The sequence below is a fragment of the Amphiura filiformis genome, unplaced genomic scaffold (assembly GCF_039555335.1).
Source record: "Amphiura filiformis unplaced genomic scaffold, Afil_fr2py scaffold_73, whole genome shotgun sequence".
Classification (NCBI taxonomy): domain Eukaryota; kingdom Metazoa; phylum Echinodermata; class Ophiuroidea; order Amphilepidida; family Amphiuridae; genus Amphiura; species Amphiura filiformis.
In genome coordinates, this window is record NW_027305537.1 from 342,904 (window position 1) to 361,643 (window position 18,740).

Sequence of the window (18,740 nt, forward strand, 5' to 3'; positions counted from 1 at the left end):
TCGACAGTCTGTCAAACCTATAACGATACGAGAAATGGTACAGTAAAAGCAATAATAAATATTGAGTTTTGAAACATGTTTTACCATAAATCCTGACAAAAAATATCAAGCAGCTTACTTGTCAATCAATATCTCGTCTAAATAAATCTGTATTCTTTTACAGGTGAAATTGAACTCGTGTTCCTGAACAGTCTGTAGCACAACGGCACGCCGTTGATCAACTGAGGGCAATATTTTTAGCAACGCCAGACCGTTGCCGTCAATAGATGGCATCATTTCTAGCAACGACAGACCGTTGCTAGCTTTTCAAGTATAGAGGGCTTATTTTTGTCAACGCTCATTCGTTGCCCACTGACAACGTTTGCCCGTTGCCCGCTGAAAACGACTGCCTGTGCTGTGTGCACAGCGAGTCGCTATTGCGTGGTCGAGACAACAAAAAATGGAGGGTAAATTTTCCCTCTCAAATATCAAAAAATAATTTGTTTTGATGCGAAATATTACTTATATATACTCCAAATAAATGATTGATTGTAAAAGTATGGCCTAGCATATATTTTGGAAGATCGAACTAAAGGCTCGAAAAAAACTTTGATTCGCCGCAAATTTCGGTCAAGAAATTTCGTTATTTTCCACATATTGGGTCGTGGTCCAGAAAAAACACAATATTTTCAGAAGTTTGATATGTTTTCTACTTAAAACAAATATTCAATTTGCAAGAAATATTTCCGCCCGGATAATAACAAGTAAAACATCTCTCAACTGTCGAAGTAAAAATATCCGGGAAAAATATCCATGTTTGAGAATACACGAGGAGACATGTTTATCAGGTCAGCAGAGGTCAACTTTTGCCAATACGTCATGTCAATAACCGATTGTGATTGGTCTGTTGATGTACCTAGCTCATGAATATTCACAAATAAACAAACAACGAAGTAAAAAGTAAACAACTTATTTCCCTACATACGAACTCTGAGCGAAATAAAAATTAATGTAGCCTACTGGTATGAATGGATTTATTAGATATTATGCGATTAGGGAACTTTCTGCGCCGTAAAACTAGCAGTTATGGTGCACGGCTACTTGCTAGCGTGCCCGGCTGGCTCAATTTATCTCGGACCAATTTAAGCTTACCATGTGAATTGGTTGTCAGTTGTACTATCGAACTGCCGACCAAACTAAACTATCACAATATTTTCTAAAAGACATCCGAAATAATCATTTATTTATTTCCTCAATTGTTCAGAATTCCCAACATTGCTTTCGTCAATATTAATGGCTCGTGCTTTATATGGAAGTAATTATTTAAACTAAATTGTAGCCCCTAGTTTAAATCATAATTGCACAGAAACAAATAAAAAAGATAGATGTTCATTCAGATTGAATACTACTTTTGCAGGGGCATGTCTTTGGACCGACACGTCGCTGGTTCGACATGATGCTAGTCCAACTCGTCACTATTCCGAACATGAAATAAACATCTTTGGTCCGACACGTCCAAGACCGAATATGTAATGCAGTAAACTTCATTGTTTTGATACCTTCAACATGTAGTAGGCCTACATAATGAAAAACTCTGCCCTAGTCGTTTCGCACATTTGGACTTGCGAAGTGATGTTCAGATTTTATTTTTGGACTTAAGGGATTACTTGTTTCAATGTTTTCGGATTGGTGAAGTGTTGGTCAATTTCACAGTTTTCCATTGTCGGACTAGCTCACCTAATTCAGTTTTCGAACCTTTCATGTATTGGGAATTTTACCGTTCCGACAAACGCCTGGATTATGGACCCCAATAATTCCCTTTTTGGCCGATTCCAAATCAAATTATTAATGTATTAATGATGCAACTACTTTGGTAATTATTATCATGAAACAGTCATACCATTTCTTGGGAGTGATTCAGTAGCCAGACATATTAAAGCGAAATAAAAATGAAGTAACATTAGTTATCAAAAGAGGACGCAGTGGGTAATCGAACCCGTGACGTCGGTATCACAAGTGCCGATCACTTCATAACCAAGACCATGGAGGCCGCAAGTGGACTGCCATTCTATCTATCAAACAAAGAGTTACGGAATTAAGGCGACGAAAAAAAGAAAACCTGTTCTACGGGCGGACGGACCTTTCAAGTAGGGTCGGTCGGGCTTTTTTTTTTTTTAAATGACCCATAAAATCACCAAAATCTGTAAATATTTGCAATTTGAGAAAATACAAACAAAAAAATTGTTCCTGAAATTGTCGAAATTTGAGTCGGTATTCATTTGTACAAGAAATTTTTTTTCCCAATTTGTTCAAAATCTTGGTCGGTCGGGCCCGTAGAACAGGTTTTTCTTTTTTCGTCACCAAAGCGTGATATTATCGTTATCGTTAAATTCTCAACTTGGTCTGGGCTCATAAAACTCCCGGGCTGAATAGCCATACACGGTTACTTAATATTACTTAATAAATAGCCGTATAAGGCTACGGAAACATTTTTCGTTTAGAAATCATCTTTTATTAAAAAACAAGCACATCACAATTAATTTATTGTTGTTGCAAAAACAGTTCTCACTTCTGAAAGTTTTATTTCTTTTATGTTCTAGCAATACATTTGAAGAATCAAATACTATTTTGAAGAGACAATTTATACAGTAGTTTCTTGAAACTCCGGGCTTGAAACCATTTACAAAAACTATAATGCATGCACTGGCAGATCCAGGAATTCAAGAAAAACATGCCAATTTATCAGAAGATTACTGGGCTAAGAGCTTGGATAAAATAATGTTTTTAAATAGCTGATCCTGGATCCACCACTACAATGGTAACAATTATGGCAAAATGTCATTTATAATTTTTCATATCACCATGATCACTAGGAGTAGGAATCTAAAACCAATTTTAATTGTAATTTAATAATGGGTGCACCTAGACAAAATTGGACACCAATGTTTTTGCTTGCTCGTGACTCTAAACCACCTGCTTGAACAACAAACATATATGCAAAAAGGTCAAAAAAGAAGAGGGGGGATTCTAATTTGCATAAAACAAAAATGGTTAAATGGCCACAAATGCAGGGCTCAAATTTCAAAATTGAAATATGGATAAAAAAAAACCATCTAATTGTATTCTTCTCATTATTGGGATTCAGAAATCAGAAAAAGTATATGAATCATAATACATGCAGTTTGATCTATCTCCGATACAGTTCTTGAGTTGCAGGCATATGGTGAAATGTTAAATTTTGGTCCCAAATGCTCCTATTGTGATCAGGTGGTCTCAAATTATTCCGCTGGGAAAAATATTTAAATTAAAGAATAGTTTGCCATATCTCATCAGGTGTTTTGTTATCGGTAACAGGGCAAATAAATCAAAACCCATTGACCTATTTTGTAATGTTACAAGTTACAGGTATAGGAAGCAAAACACCTGAGATGTGGCAAACTATTCTTTGTTTAAAATGTTCCAAGGGGATAATTTGACACCACTGTGATTAAAATCAAACATTTTTGATATTTTTACCCCTGTGGACAATGGTTGACATTTAAAACAATATGCCTCTAGTAAACCTTAAAACGTGTACATTAGAGATATGTCAAACTATTCTTTTTCTGAATCCCAATATTAATGAGAGGAATACATATATACATTGGTATATGTTCTAACCATGCTAACCAGAATCAAATAATTTTGAAATTTGAGCCCTGCATTTATTTATAGCAGCCACTGTTGTTTTATGCAAATTGGCATTATCCCCCTATTCCCATTTTTGGATATATTGTTGGGGATGTCTTTTAGAGATCATTACTGTAACAAAAACATTGATTTCCAATTTTGTCTAGCTCCAAACGTAAATTGACTCAAAAAGTGGAGCAGAAGTAAAAATTGTTCAATCATTATGCAAGCAATTGATTTAAATAACAATACAATTTAATAATTACAACAAAAAAATTGAACAAATTTTAATCTTCACCCAGAGCAGCCAGCGCACATCAATGTAAAAAAAACGTTGAAAAAAAATGCTTGGGGGGGGTCTGGCCTGATTAGAACTGGTGACCTTCGTATTACTAGCACGACGCTCTAGCCAATTAAGCCACAGATGCACACTGGAGAAGGGCGGAAGATTTAAATCTATGTATTATGTTCAAATGATGTTCGTCGCATTCCTAGTGGAAGCAATCGGAACTGCAAAATTTAATATAAAATATGCAGTTCTGATGACGAACATCATTCAACCTAATACCTTAGATTTAAATCTTCTGCAAGTTCCGCTCTTCTCCAGTGTGCCTCTGTGGCTCAATTAGCTAGGAGCCTAGAGCGTCATGCTAGTAATATGAAGGTCGCCTGTTCGAATCCAGCCACATGCACTGTTGGTTTGTTTTTTCAACATTTAGGTGCATTGGCTGCTCTGGGTAATGATTAAAATTTGTTCCTCCAATCAACTCAGAGAACTAAGTACCGTATATAATTTTCAAAAATAAAGATTGTCTTGGCATTTTCAAAACTTGTGTTAGGGGACGAAAAAAAATCCCACAGACTTTTCAAGTAGGATCTTTTGGTCGTGATTTTGTCCTTTTTTTTTTTGGCAGCATTTTGATAATTGTTTGCAAACATATTTTAGAAAAATTGTAAAACATTTTCACGTCAAAATTTTTGTTAAAAAACGGCTGAATTTTACATGATTTATTTTTTTAAATCTCCCAAAATGCTAAATCTGGATCGCTCAAGTCGGTCCTATACAGGTTTTTTTTGCCTTCTCCTCAGAAAGTAACAGAAGTAGATTTTAAGAAAATGCTTAGTGATTTCATGCTCGGTACCTGGCATTTTAAATCAAGCCACGGTGAAATAATTACAATCCATTGTATTCCTTATCAAATCAAGATCGTGTAAATATGCAAATTTCGTTCCATTCACTCTGCAGGCTTCGGTTCAAGGAATGATATCCACAATCCAACAAGAAGACGATGCATCTTTTGTCCGAGATTTACATTGTACTTCTCTAGAATTACTTTTACCCACAGTTACCAGTGACAGTCCAATGATCATGATGATGATCCCAATTGCAATTCAGAGTTCTTTTTAATAATTTGTAGTTCCTCATTAACCGCCGAAGTTCAGTCTTCATCTCGATCTCCGTCGTTTGCCTCTTCATCGTACAGTTTTTTGTGTCTTTGTCAAATAGCGTCCGGACATTGAAAAGAGAGGATGAGAATCGACTGCTCACTTTCGAGATGATGTGCCTTAGGAAAATAATGGGAGTAACACGGAGAGACAGGATCAGAAACACCATCATCCGCAAAACCCTGGGTGTTGAATTTTCCATCTTGGACAGAATAACCCGGAAGAGACTGCATTATTTTGGCCACGTCCAGAGAATGCCTCCCTCACGCCTTCCAAAGATGGCCTTTGAATGTCACATCCAGGGAGTCAGACCTAGAGGAAGACCGCCAAAGAGGTGGAGAGACTGCCTGCTAGCTGACTGCAAAAGAACCGACCTAAACTCCATAGTAAATGCCAGCCGTACAGCAGATGACAGAACAGTTTGGCGGGACATTGTGATGCGGATGCCACCACTCAACCCCCAGTTGGAGTGAACGGCATAGGTCAAGTAGGTCAAGGACTTTCGCCCACATTCGCAGTGACAGTCCAATGATCGTGATGTTAATCCCAATTGCAATTCAGAGTTCTTTTTAATTTAATTTGTAGTTCCTCATTAACCGCTGAAGTTCAGTCTCCGCCGCTTGCCTCTTCATCGTACAGTTTTTTGTGTTTTACGAGTTCTGTGATTAAATCAAATGGAAAATAAAATAAAAAGATAATTATTTAACAAAGCTAGACATGAGCACTGATCAATTAATCAAAACAATGATTTAATTATTGAATTTACACGTAAAATGCAAGATAGCTTCACAGTTTGACAACCCTTGATCTATTTTGAAATTAATGTTACACTATCACTAAGTATCAGACAGTCAAACTTGACATAGGGTCAAAGTTAAATAACGATCATACACAAAAATATTTATGGCGAGAGTGGCGAATGTTTTACGGGCCTGACCAACCCAGATTTTGTGTTTTGGGAGAATTTTTCGTTTTTAAGAGCTCAGATACTCAGATAGCGACGTTTTATGTAATTTTTTGTGGGACATGAGAGCACATCGGACATATATTGAATTACATTTTGAAAACGAGGAATGTCCTTCTGATATCAAATATCAATCAATTGAAAATTTTGACCTTTCATATTGAAGATATAGATTTTTCCCCAAAAGATCTTTTCAAAAACTAAATTATTTGATATCAATATTATCACGATTCATCAGGAGCACATTCCTCGTTTTAAAATATGCAATTCGATATGTCTGATGTGCTCTCAGGTCACACACAAAAAAATGTGTAAAAGTCGCTATCCGAGCCCTTACGTTTTACTAAATCATGTAAAATCAGCCATTTTTGTTTTTGGCCAAAATGTTTTGATTTTGACTGAATTTAAAAAAAAATTCAGAATATTTTCGCACACAAAAATCCTGACCAACCGACCCTACTTGAAAAGTCTGCCCCCCGGCGTAAAACAGTGCTTTTATTCGTCGTCTAATCCTATATAAAATATGTTTGATACATGGAGGATTGAAATTCGAGTAATTTAGTTTAATTTGCCGTCGGTGGTTCTTCAAATTCTGTTCCATATATTTCAGAGTGCACATTCCCAACCAAAGTTCCCCCTACGAGAATTCTATTGCTGTTATCAAAATTATGATGGGTGGGCCAAAAGAATGGATTGCCCTTAGAGCTCCAAAGTCAGGGTTGGTCGGTCGGTTTATTTTTTTTCCTTACTTTCTTCTTTTCTTTTTTTTTTTGCCACATACAATTTTAATATCAAGAAATGTAAGTTCACCTCAAAATACCATGGTAAACAATAGTGTAAACAATTGAACTTCCAAACACGGAGGCATGCTTCAGCAAATCTGACTCTAGTTTTACATGTGAAGCCATCGCCGGTGAGCAAATTCGTGGCTACACTTCTCGAGCAAGGGGCACAGTGGCATAGTGTGGGTCATCAGTTGCGGCACTGACCACGATTGGGGGCACCGGGTCTGATTGGGGGCACAAGCCGGTTTCTGGCATTTTTCCAATGGGATTTTTTAAAAATAATTTTTCAATCAATTGGGGGGGGGGGTACATACCCCCCATGCCACTGAAGGGGCAACTGGAGGCAAAAGAGCTCTGACGTGACTGGGGTAAATTTGCCCCATTCGTGGCACTGCCACTGTCTACGTATACAGTTGACATGCATTCCCATTCCATTATACCCCGGGTGTATACCAAGCGCGTGTACGCGTACTGACCATGCATGATCACATTCACAATATGACTATTTTCTAAAAACATGTTTAAACAGGAACTAAGAGAGCATACAAAACATGAAAGATATGATGGTGAACGTGATTAAATGGGCACTTATCATATTATCATTATGAATTAGTTAAAATAGATCAGTAAGGGGGCTGGCATTTTCTTCGGAAGGGGGGGTCCCAAATATGTCGGTGACCGGAGCCAATTTTTTATGACCCCCCCTATCGCGGCAAAATTTTTTTACGACCCCCCCTATCGCGGGTCGAAAAATTTTATGACCCCCCCCTTCCAACTACACAGACTCAAGAAAAATTATTCATTGCCGGAACTAAGGCGCGGAGCGCGTCAAAACTTAAAAGTGAAGAAAGTGTGTGGAGCGCGGTAAATTTTTTATTGTAAGTGTAAAGAAGGCGCGCGGAGCGTGTAAAAATTTTGCATAGATTGTACGCACATTTCGACTGCGAAGTTAAAGAATGCGCGCGCAGCGTGCGAAAATTTTAAGTCACCAGCCCTAAATAATTCTATAACCCCCCTATTTTGGGTGTTAAAAAAATTATAACCCCCCTATTTTAGGCAGGCTCACATCACAAACTATTGGTGGCGCTATTCGTCCATATGGAAGTGGAATGTGCCTGTACGGTCCAAAAATGGCTTTACTGTGGGGCTCAATGGGAAAAATCACTAAAAATTAATTTTTGACAACCAAAACCTGAGTGACTTTGACTTACTTTGGTACTGGTATGATACTGGATTCATAAACTATCACATAGTGCAATCTATGTTCCACCAAGTCGACACTCTTTAAAGCGCAAAAGCAATTTGTGCATAAATCATGACCATCCAAAACAGATTTCCTACAGTAAAGAATAGGAGGTCATCTGGGGTCACATACAGTAGTGTACATTGTACATGTGCTGTGACACAACTTCACACACACAAATTTTGGGCAATTTTGTGACATATTTTTGTCTGTAACTTCAAAAGTATATGCACTAGAAACATGATTGACCCCTTATTGTTTAGGTAATTTGATTCTCTTTCAAATGAAAGAACTTTCAGCTAAAAATATTGAACTTCAAAATTTTATGAACATCCCTACCTATTTTTGGTCTGAAAATTCTATGACCCCCCAGTATTTTTGGGACCCCCCCTTCCGAAGAAAATTCCAGCCCCCTAAGGCAGCTTTAATTTGTCATGTTGTGTACATAACATACTGACAATGTGACATACACATGATACGTGTACATGTGAATGTCATGTACAATGAAAACATAGTGAAAGGTTGTCGAATTCTGCATATTGTCGTGCAACAATGTTCAAACTAAAAACGACAAACAGGTCAGCATGATCAGATTGTTTCAGCAATCTACGTTTATCACAAACCAACGCCGTTCCGTTGATTTGTCAACGGACAGTCGTTGTTTACAACGCAATCACGTTGATAATTCTGGCAACAACGATACGGCGTTGATATGTGGTCAACGTGTACTCGTTGGTGGATGCAATTTTGTTGGAAAAAGCCAATTTCCCAAACGATTTACCTCCATGAAAAAATGATTTACCCAGCAATATTTTTGCGGAGTCATGCACATCGAACATCATTTTAGTACAAAAAATATTCCAACTCACCAAATTATTCCGGTAAAGCACCGTAATTGGCCCATGAAGTTGCCCGTTTCTGACCATAAACATGACAATATCGTCGCCATTTTCATGATTATCTCGACTGTGGCAGGGTCGGAGTTGAAGTCGATGACGTCATGTGATCGTTGGGCGGAAAAAGTAGTGTTGCCAGCATTAAAATATGCATACAATTCCCTAATAGTGAGCACAAATTAGGAAAAAGAGAGCCCAAATCCGATTTCCCGAATTGGCAACGGGCAGCCGTTGTTGACAACTGCCAGCCGTTGTATTTTACTGTAAACGGCTTGCCGTTGTGCTACAGACTGCTGAATAAGCTACTTCTCAAGTTTTCAAAGATTCATACCTGCGTCGTGGAGCCCTGTGCAAACTTAATCGCACAGTACCAGCACAATATCAAAGAGAAGGCGACGAATTTGACATTCGATTGGCAAAATCGTACATTCGAAGAGTTTTTAAAACTTCAACCAGAAAGCAGTCTTAAGTACCACTTCATAAGTGCATGTCATTCCATGTACTATGTCAAAAACCTGAATGAAACACTACAAAGTCTTCATGATATGCTGGCGCCGGGTGGAATTCTGTTGATAACAATTACCGCAGGTGAGTTGTTCAACATAAACTCCAGAATAATTTGGTCTCTCCACGAACGTTTGATATTGATCCCCCGATGTGCGATATGGGACGAACATCATGCTTAGTCAGAGTCACCCAATTTGATTGATATTTGTTTTGAAATGTGTGATATATATAAAAATATATCACAGAAAACCTGACTATAATTAAACAGAGTGCGTCACCAATGATTGTTTCATTTTAATAAACTCCGGAGATTATTATGATTCAATTAGTTTGTTGCAAAAATGTTGATCAGAGTGTACACGCTTTCATTATAGACTTGCGCAATGCAAATAGTCTAGTTTACCTCCCTCCTCCTCCTCCTTCTTCTTCTTCCTCTTCTTCTTCTCCTTCTTCTTCTCCTTCTTCTTCTCCTTCTTCTCCTTCTTCTCCTTCTTCTTCTTCTTCTTCTTCTTCTTCTTCTTTCTTCTTCTTCTCCTCCTTCTTCTTCTCCTTCTCCTCTTCTTCTCCTTCTTCTTCTTCTTCTTCTTCTTCTTCTTCTTCTTCTTCTTCTTCTTCTTCTTCTTCTTCTTCTTCTTCTTCGTCTTCTTCTTCTTCTTCTTCGTCATCATAATCGTCTACTTAACCTTCTTCTTCTTCATTAGAGCGTACATGTTTTAATTATCGAATTGCCCAATCTTCGATTTCATAATCATTTTCTTCTTTTTGCAGACTACGCTGGTACGGGAAAGGTATGCAGAATATTACCGCCACAGGATGAGTCACCAAACACCGCATCGTCACCACCCCATTATCGGGACTCGGCCAACATACACGATGCATTACGTCAATTACAAATCCCGTATCACATAGATACTTACAAGTGTCATCGCATGATTACTCGGTGTTTTGATGAGAAAGAAAGTGAAGAGGGCAATCTAGCGCTTGATTTTCTGACTCATACACTCAGATTCAGAGATGCGCCAAAGGATCTTTTTCAACAAGTATTGGCATGTGTCAAAGAGTGTTCTGTTCAGCGTGGTAATGATTGGTTCTTCCAATCAGAACACGTGTGCTTCTTCATTACCAAACCTACATGAAGCACTACTACACATTGCTAATAACAGCGATGGAATTCAAAATATAAGTCATAGACGCTAACGTACATACAGCCATGATAACTGCCAGCAGGGACTACCCAGAAATGTAAACATTGTTTGAAAATGAAAGTTCAAAATATGTGTGAAAGGCGCAACATTATATACTGTAAATTCAAGATGAACAGCTATGACTTGTACAGTAAATGTGCTATTATTAAAAGTTAAGAAATAACATCCAGCGCCCGGGATCCAGCGTGACGTCTTGGAGGATAAAGTCTTAATTTATTGTAAACTTTGGTAACACCTAAAACATCTTGGATGGAGCTCTGCGAATTCCAGCCAATGTTATTATAAATATTATAGGTTGACCTGCTTCGAATATGTAAGGACTTCATACAAACATATTTTAAAACGTTATGGCTTTGGTTAAAACGTTTTGATAACATTTAAATGTCGGTGTATGTCATCAAAACGTTTTTGAAACGTTTGATATGAAAAACCCACCACAACATTTTTAAATGTTGCCAACATGTTATTGTAAAATGGGTTTTGGCAAACAAAAATATTGTACCAACAATTAAATAACATTATGTTAGAATGTTTTGCAGGAAGTTGCCGAAAATGTTTTTTTGAATGTTATTAACCCCAACGGCTATAAATCTAACAAAATCTTACAAGGAAAACCACTGTGCATGCATGCATTCCACGTGATGCGTAATCACCCTATAAGTCATATATGCCCACCAAATCGCTGGCCGGGCAAGCGACTTCCCCGTGGCATGAGGTCGGCCATCATGTGCGTGGCACCCGAGGGGTCATAGGGCCAGCTGAGACATCAACACGGTGGAAGTATCATTAAAAATAATTTAAGCTATATTGTGATCATTTCTATCAGCATTGGCGTAGCGTGGGTCATCATAGGGGGGAGGGCACCGACCATGATTGGGGAGGCAGCAGGTCTGATTGGGGGGACAAGCCGTTTTCGGCACTTTTCCTATGGGAATTTTTAAATTTTACAATCGTGCCCCTATGACGCTACGCCATTGTCTATCACAACTATGAGGTAGTGACATGTCGTATCACTTTGGCAAACTATAGTCATTGTAGCAATCCTCGTTGTAATGACGTAGATATATTAGTAACTATTAACCAATCAGCGCGTTGCATCTTTTAGGAATAAGTAAGATGAGCGATCTTCTTGCATGCATTAGCTAGCAGGGGGGTTTCCTCATACGTTGACGGCATTAGCTAATGTTTCCGTGTGAATCACTTAGAGAAATAGCAGTTTACAGGTAATTTCCCATTGACGGACTAAAAGTTTAAGTGATTGAAGTAAGCTTAAACAAATCCATATATTCGTCACGATATCACTGCCAGATTTGAGCACTAATAAATAATAAAAAAATTAAAAGTGGATAATACAGAAGAAGAGAGAAGAAGTCCCTTTCTGCACTAGGAAGGATTAAACAGCGTTACTATAATTGTGTTTCAAAAAACTTACCATGGGATATTCCACTTAAAAACACTTAAAACTATGCAGTTAAGTTCGAGCATGTTTTCCGAAATCCTTTCAAATATTTGAATGATAGCAATTTGATGGTAAATCTTGCCTCAGAAAAAGTTGTATTTTTAAACTGAGAAAGAATCCAAAAGGCATTTGAAACTGGGATTAGGAAGGTTCATGGGTATAACAATGTAGCGTGCGTTACAACCAATTGTGTCCCATGCGAATCACAAAATATATCCTCGGACCACTTCCATTTCTTTGCTATATCAATGATATTGTCGTTAGCTTTGACCCCCAGCATGATCAGTGTAAAATTTTACTAGATGCCTTTTTGGTATAATTATTTTGGTTTCGTTTTAAAATCCTTCATTACGTGAACAGTACCTTAAAAATTTGAACCAGAAAGACATGTGAAAAACAAAATCACAGGTCATATTATATTCGTCATCCTACTCTTGCACCTGTTTAACCAGTCAATAGCACAATAGGACTTGATGCTATTGGGCTATTGATTGCTTAAGGGTAGACGAGGTGTTGTTGGTCGAAGCAACCAAAAAAATCGATTTTCATTCTCTAGATCAATAAATTATTGACAAATAACACCTTGATGTTTTGCAAAAGTTCATTCTACAAATTATATATTTTGAAAACTTGCTTAATTTATTATTGTTAATGAGTTATGTACATTTTACAAAAGTGTTGTTGTTTCAGCCCTCTTTACAACATAACTCAAGAACCACAGGACCTACAAAATTATTTCTGTGATATTTGAATTCTTCTACACGCTCGCAAGGAAATGAGCAATGCAATTTTTGCCAAAGCTCATTACCATTCGCAAGATGTTGTGAACTACCAAATCGCAACACATTAAAATTGTGTATTACCTTAAAACAGGTGAATGTTACGAAGACGAATATAGATATCATGATAATAACCTGTGATTTTGGTTTTCACAGGTCTTTCTGCTGCGTTTTTTGTTACGCACTGTCCACGTAACGCAAATTATCATTGCATCTAAGAAAGAGTTGGTGTAATTGTTCGGTTACAAACATAAGCTCAGTAGCGTCAATATTTTCAATACACGCAAAATAATAATAATATTCAAGAAAATATGGAATTGATGACATCGAACAAAGCCCGACGTTGGGAAATACATGATTGATAAAAAGGTGGGCGAAACAAAGGTAAATTCTACAACGTTGGGCGATTTGGTTTGCCCAACTGTTGCTAGGGATGCATGTTTTCACAACGTTGGGCAAGCCCAACCTTTTGCAGTGTACTATGATGGCAATACCATTGATGGTCCAAGCTCAGTTTAATATTAAGGTGTTGATCTCGACCAGCTTATGTCATATAATTATAAATCAATCGTCAACATGAGGAAGGATACTGCAAGGTTAAAATATTTTTATAAACAAGGACGCTGTTTCAATTTAAATTGTCTTCGATAAATTGCTTTGTTAGAATGAATATTTTAAACAGTTCTCTCAACAAAATAGTGACCTGCTTTTAATATTTCATCACCGCATCCGTGGGACTTATTCAGAACTGGGAGCAGTAAAGCTAATCACGTGAAATAATAAAAGTAAGTCAATATTATGTTGAGAGAACTGTTTAAAATATTCATTCTAACATGGATCAACCTCAACAGTTTAACCTACACAAACGGATAAACTGCTTTGTTCTTTGTTCTTTTTTTTTTCTTTTCTTTTTTAAATAAAATGCTAGAGTGAACAATAGCCCATGAGGAGTGACACAGGTCAAGAACTTATATATATAGGTAATATGGGCCAATCAGTGGTTCGCAGCCGCTTAGGGTAGGGGTTGCTGGTCCCCTCGTCCCAGATACACACCTAAGCGGCGTGGTGGGGGTGTGCACTATACATGACCTGAACCATAGACCATTTAAATGGTCTATGCCTGAAGTGAAAGTATCCTGAGATTTAGAACAGTTCGGGCAGACAATACCTCTCGGTCAAGGATAGGGTGGTCAGTGCTTTAGGTTACACCACTCACTACCCTCTGATATACGTCTAGCCCTTTTCTATTCACAGATTATCCATTGTATTCCTTTTGTTTAAGGTTCGTTGCCTCGACCATTACCTAGAGTAATGGAGGTAGCTAGCTGCCCAGAGACCATTATCAACACAATAGCTCAAGATAACGGTCTCGGGCAGCGAGCTAAACAAAAGGAATACCATGGACATTCTAGAAACACTATGGAAAGGATCACAACATACATGTAGAATCTGAGTTGGTTACTAGTCTCAGATAGAATTACGGAACAAATGCATTTGCGATTTAAATGCAAATGTTACATGGCAAGAGAAAATTATAGAGGGCTCCTGCAGTCCGTATAACAGTAATTCATAACACCACTGGTGCTTATTTAAATTTATGTAAATTAAATTTTAATTAGCATAACAAAGTAAATTTTCATAATTAAAAAGTAACCGTTTCGTTGCATGTATACTCAGCACATGTATATAAACTTGCCATTGGTTTTTAGAAGGGAATCTGTCTTTATCCTTGCCCAACCCAAAAACGCTCAACGGTCCATGCAAATTAGCTACTAGGCAAGAACCCCCGGGATACTACCCGACCAGGGGAGCTTCGCAACTAATCGGCGGTACTCATTACAAGTCAAGAGGCTGGGTGTGCAAAGCCTTACTGTGACCTACCCATAATGGGGAGCACCATTGGACACAACGTTACTAGATTTTTTAAATATCTGCTTATACTCACATTTTTCTAAGATATAAATTTCATGGTGTTGAAACAGATTGTAGTGCAAACATTAACAACTCTATACAATTTGCATTATTCATTAAACATTTGAATAACAATGGTCACGGGGTGAATTACTCCATCGGATTAACTATTATGCAGGTGAATAACCTACCAAACCACTTCAAATACAGGTTTCAATTGAGATCAATTCTGTATTGATTTGATTAAATCACTTACATTTGTCATTAAATAGACTCGCACGCAGGACACATGGGAAGAATATTAAACTATCTCGGGGTGTTTTTATTTTGGGGGAAAAAACCCACAACTTTTACAAAATAATACATCAGTATTTTCCATTTTGTCTTTTGGAAAATGAATACTCATTACAACAAATTCGTTTATTTTGGCTCGCCGTATATGTAAGATAAACGGTTCAAAACAGACAATTACCATAGATAATCGGTGTCTTGTTGAGGTATGGTTTGCATGTTAGTCGCTCGGAAGGCTCGACCCCTTCGGGGTCTCGCCTTCCGAGCGACTAACATGCTCACCATACCTCAACAAGACACCGATTATCTATGGAAATGGTCTGTTTCTCACCCTTTATCTACTACCTATTTGTAAAGTCATGCAAATAGTCCAATAAAATTCCACATACCTTTCTAACACTAACTAACCTTCCTTTATCGATATTGTTGCAATGACGCTCTGTATACCGCTGATGTTTTATGCTGATTAGCAACGGAGTTGCCAGTTGATTTTCCAAATCAGACAGTTAGACTCAAGTTATATTGCCCTTTCTCTTTTGCCGTTTCCTAATGTTGATTGCCTCCTTGATTCATCTATTAGCTGTCTATTGTATCCTCAATGACATGATTGTTACTTCCACACGATATAGGCAACTCATTGAGATGCCTTTCTGGTGGCTCTAGACTGTTCCTTTAATATGTTTTTCCTGGTCTTGATCTTCAGTAAAAAAACTTGTTCTTTCTATCCATTATGAACGACCCCAAGTTTCTGGTGTAGAGTGTGATGTCTCTTAAAGTTCAAGTACTGTGAGTTGCCTTACGATAAGCCAATAACTTTTCTGTTCTGTCTCATCCTCACGACGAATAATCGAAGCAAGTATCTTGCCATATTCTCCCTTTTCAAAGTGAATTTGATGGAGTTACTATCGTCTGCTTGGTTCAATCGGTGAGATTGCGTCTTTGGCAACTATTTCATCTTTTCCATAATTTTGGTTTACATTCCAAATAGTACCTGGTAATTATAGTCCAGATCGAGGTTCTATGAAGATATTCGCTGCCAACGGTGAAATTGGACTGCCCATGGCTGCTCCAAACTGTTGTTTGTAGCCCGGGGGGCACTTCAATTTGAAATGGATATAGGTGTAGGGCTGGCACTTTCGCACCCAGGGGCATTCGGTGAGAGCAAAATGTAAAAAATATGGGGTCATTGGGTAAGAGCATGATTTTTGGCATTCGGTGAGAGCAAAATGTAAAAAATATGGGGTCATTGGGTGAGAACATGATCTTTTTTTAAATGGAATCTTTGGGTGAGAACCGAAACAGCACCACAAAAACCTCGAAAATCGAATTTCTGGTTCTAAATGGCTTCAAATTTCTTTGGTTTTTCAAAATAAGTAACAAAATCAGTGATAAATGAAAGTTGCTGTTCAAATTGAACTTGTAAGGGTCTTTGGGTGACAGATCAAATGTAAAAATAAGGGGTCTTTGGGTGACAGAGCATGTGTTCGTAATAAAATATGGGGTCTTTGGGTGACAGTGATGTTGAAAAGGGGGTCTTAACAGCCCTACATAGGCCTACGCGTCACCTCCAAAGTTGGAGTGCCCCCCCCGGGGTTTGTAGATCTTCCCCCGGAATGTGAAATAGGTGGTAGACAAGATAAAGTCCACCAACCCCGTCTTCCGTTAATAAGTTGACACCGTATAGTAGGGTTTGTTGTATTCCTTCAACCAACTCTCAAGTCTTGACTGGACTATGTCCAACACGTTACTGATTCGTTTTGGGTCAAGCTGGGGAAAAAATCCCAGGTCGACCCAAAATAACGTATCGCACACGATAGACCACCTAAGTTATCGTAAATCGGTTTCTCCGAGGGCGACCGTAAATTTTGGGTTGCCACATTCGGCCCGCAAACGCCCAGGATTTTTAGCCAGGTCGACCCACGACAAGCATGCAAATAGGGCTTAATAAGCCTACACACGCGACCCGACCATGGCGATATAGGCCTACGAGTATAAACCATTGTATAGCGTTCATTCATAACTTTTGCAAGCGCCGGTGACTATTACGCCGGACTTTCGATATCAGTTTCACAGTTGTCATTGGCATCTCAATTAATTCACATAGGCCTACTCTCATATTCGTATTTATTAAGGTATTCTTGTTTGAGTTTGCAAAATACAGAGGCAAATGTAAGGAGATATCATTATAGTCATACTTCCAAGTTTTCTACTTTTTGCGTCAACATGTACACACGTGATAGGCCTAATTATAAGCTTTATAAGCTTACATCCAAGTGTGTCAGTGCAGTGGCAGTGCTCTATGTTTTCAAACTTGTGAGAAAAAGAAAGTAATAAATTATGAGAAGAGGTCACAAATAGGATTAAATAATCCAACAAAGAATCACCCTGCCGAAGTGCCGGACATATGCATGTCTTATGGATACTTTATTATTATTTGGTCCACAACAGCAACCACCACGAATGGAGTGCCAATTTCTATTATCCTAGGCTGTCTTTCGATCAACAAGCGCTGAGGGCGCTATGAATCTCCCAGCTTGACCAATTCGGCGTTACTAATGGGTGGTAAAGCTTAAAGGTGGGAGTGGTAAAGCTTACTTCCAGTTCCTTTTTTAGTGTTTTTGACAACATGGTCATTGTAACTTTAGTTGAAATAAACCAGCCGTATCCATGGGCTGATTTCATATCATAACATGATACATTTTGACAACATAATTAAACTTATATGATACACGAATGTACAAAGAGCCCTATCATCAAAGTAATTACACTAATAAGACATACGATTATTTTTTCCAAAGTCATAAGATTCTAATCCACAGCGCCATGTCTTTTCGTGTTTTGCTTTTGGGGGTGTCCTCTACGGAGGGGCCCCAATATTGTCTTGGAATTACATTTTGCTTCAATTATTACATTTACTTTGTATGAAAATAGTCTGCTGACAAAAAAATCTTATATCTACAGTACTGCAAACTTAGTTTTGTTTGACGTGTTTTCATGTTTCTAGAATAACAGTTCCTAATTCATACACCCATGTTGTGATTGGATAGTATTCCCGGGGATAGTATTACGGCTATTGACCTCTGATCGATCGGCATCGGTTAGCAAACTTCATTTTCATTGCTGTTTCGAAGTGAAACATTGTTATCTAAATGTTTATATTCATATCTTTTTTAGTATTGATTAAATAAAAAGTCACACAACATTTTTTTTGTCTTCTTTACCAATCACTCATAAGAAATGAATATACTCCTGTTTGGAAAACAATCCATAAGAATCAACATGATCAAATATGCAAAGCTATATTCTGAATAGAACTTGATAATTCTGCTCCAACAACCACTCCCATACCATGATTGCCTACCAATATAACAGAAATGGTAACCTGAGCTTTATTCCTTTTAAACCAGTCCTCTGTTATCCCATGCAGTACCATTTTGCACCTCTTCCACTGCAATATATATGCCTTGCATTTCATAATCTTTCTTTGTTTACTATGCGAATGTTACAATTATTTTAAAGAAGTATCAAACGGTTACTTTCCAAGCTGTTTTAGCACATTACATCAAAGCTCCATCGGGCTCCCCATTCCTTTTTTGAAGGAATTTT

At 37.9% G+C, this 18,740-nt stretch overlaps 2 protein-coding genes across 2 annotated transcripts; both read left to right on the forward strand.

Annotated features, from left to right (window-relative positions):
* The first annotated feature begins 5,225 nt into the window (after positions 1–5,225).
* LOC140144699 (uncharacterized) lies at positions 5,226–5,567 on the forward strand. The gene has a single exon (XM_072166509.1). The coding sequence runs from the start codon at positions 5,226–5,228 to the stop codon at positions 5,565–5,567; it is 342 nt and encodes a 113-aa protein (XP_072022610.1).
* A 3,534-nt stretch (positions 5,568–9,101) lies between these two features.
* Positions 9,102–11,259, forward strand: LOC140144700 (histamine N-methyltransferase B-like; the record flags this gene model as incomplete). Its single annotated transcript, XM_072166510.1, has 2 exons — positions 9,102–9,570; positions 10,258–11,259. Coding segments are annotated over 2 exons (837 nt in total), but the record flags the coding sequence as incomplete, so codon positions are not given.
* Positions 11,260–18,740: the final 7,481 nt, after the last annotated feature.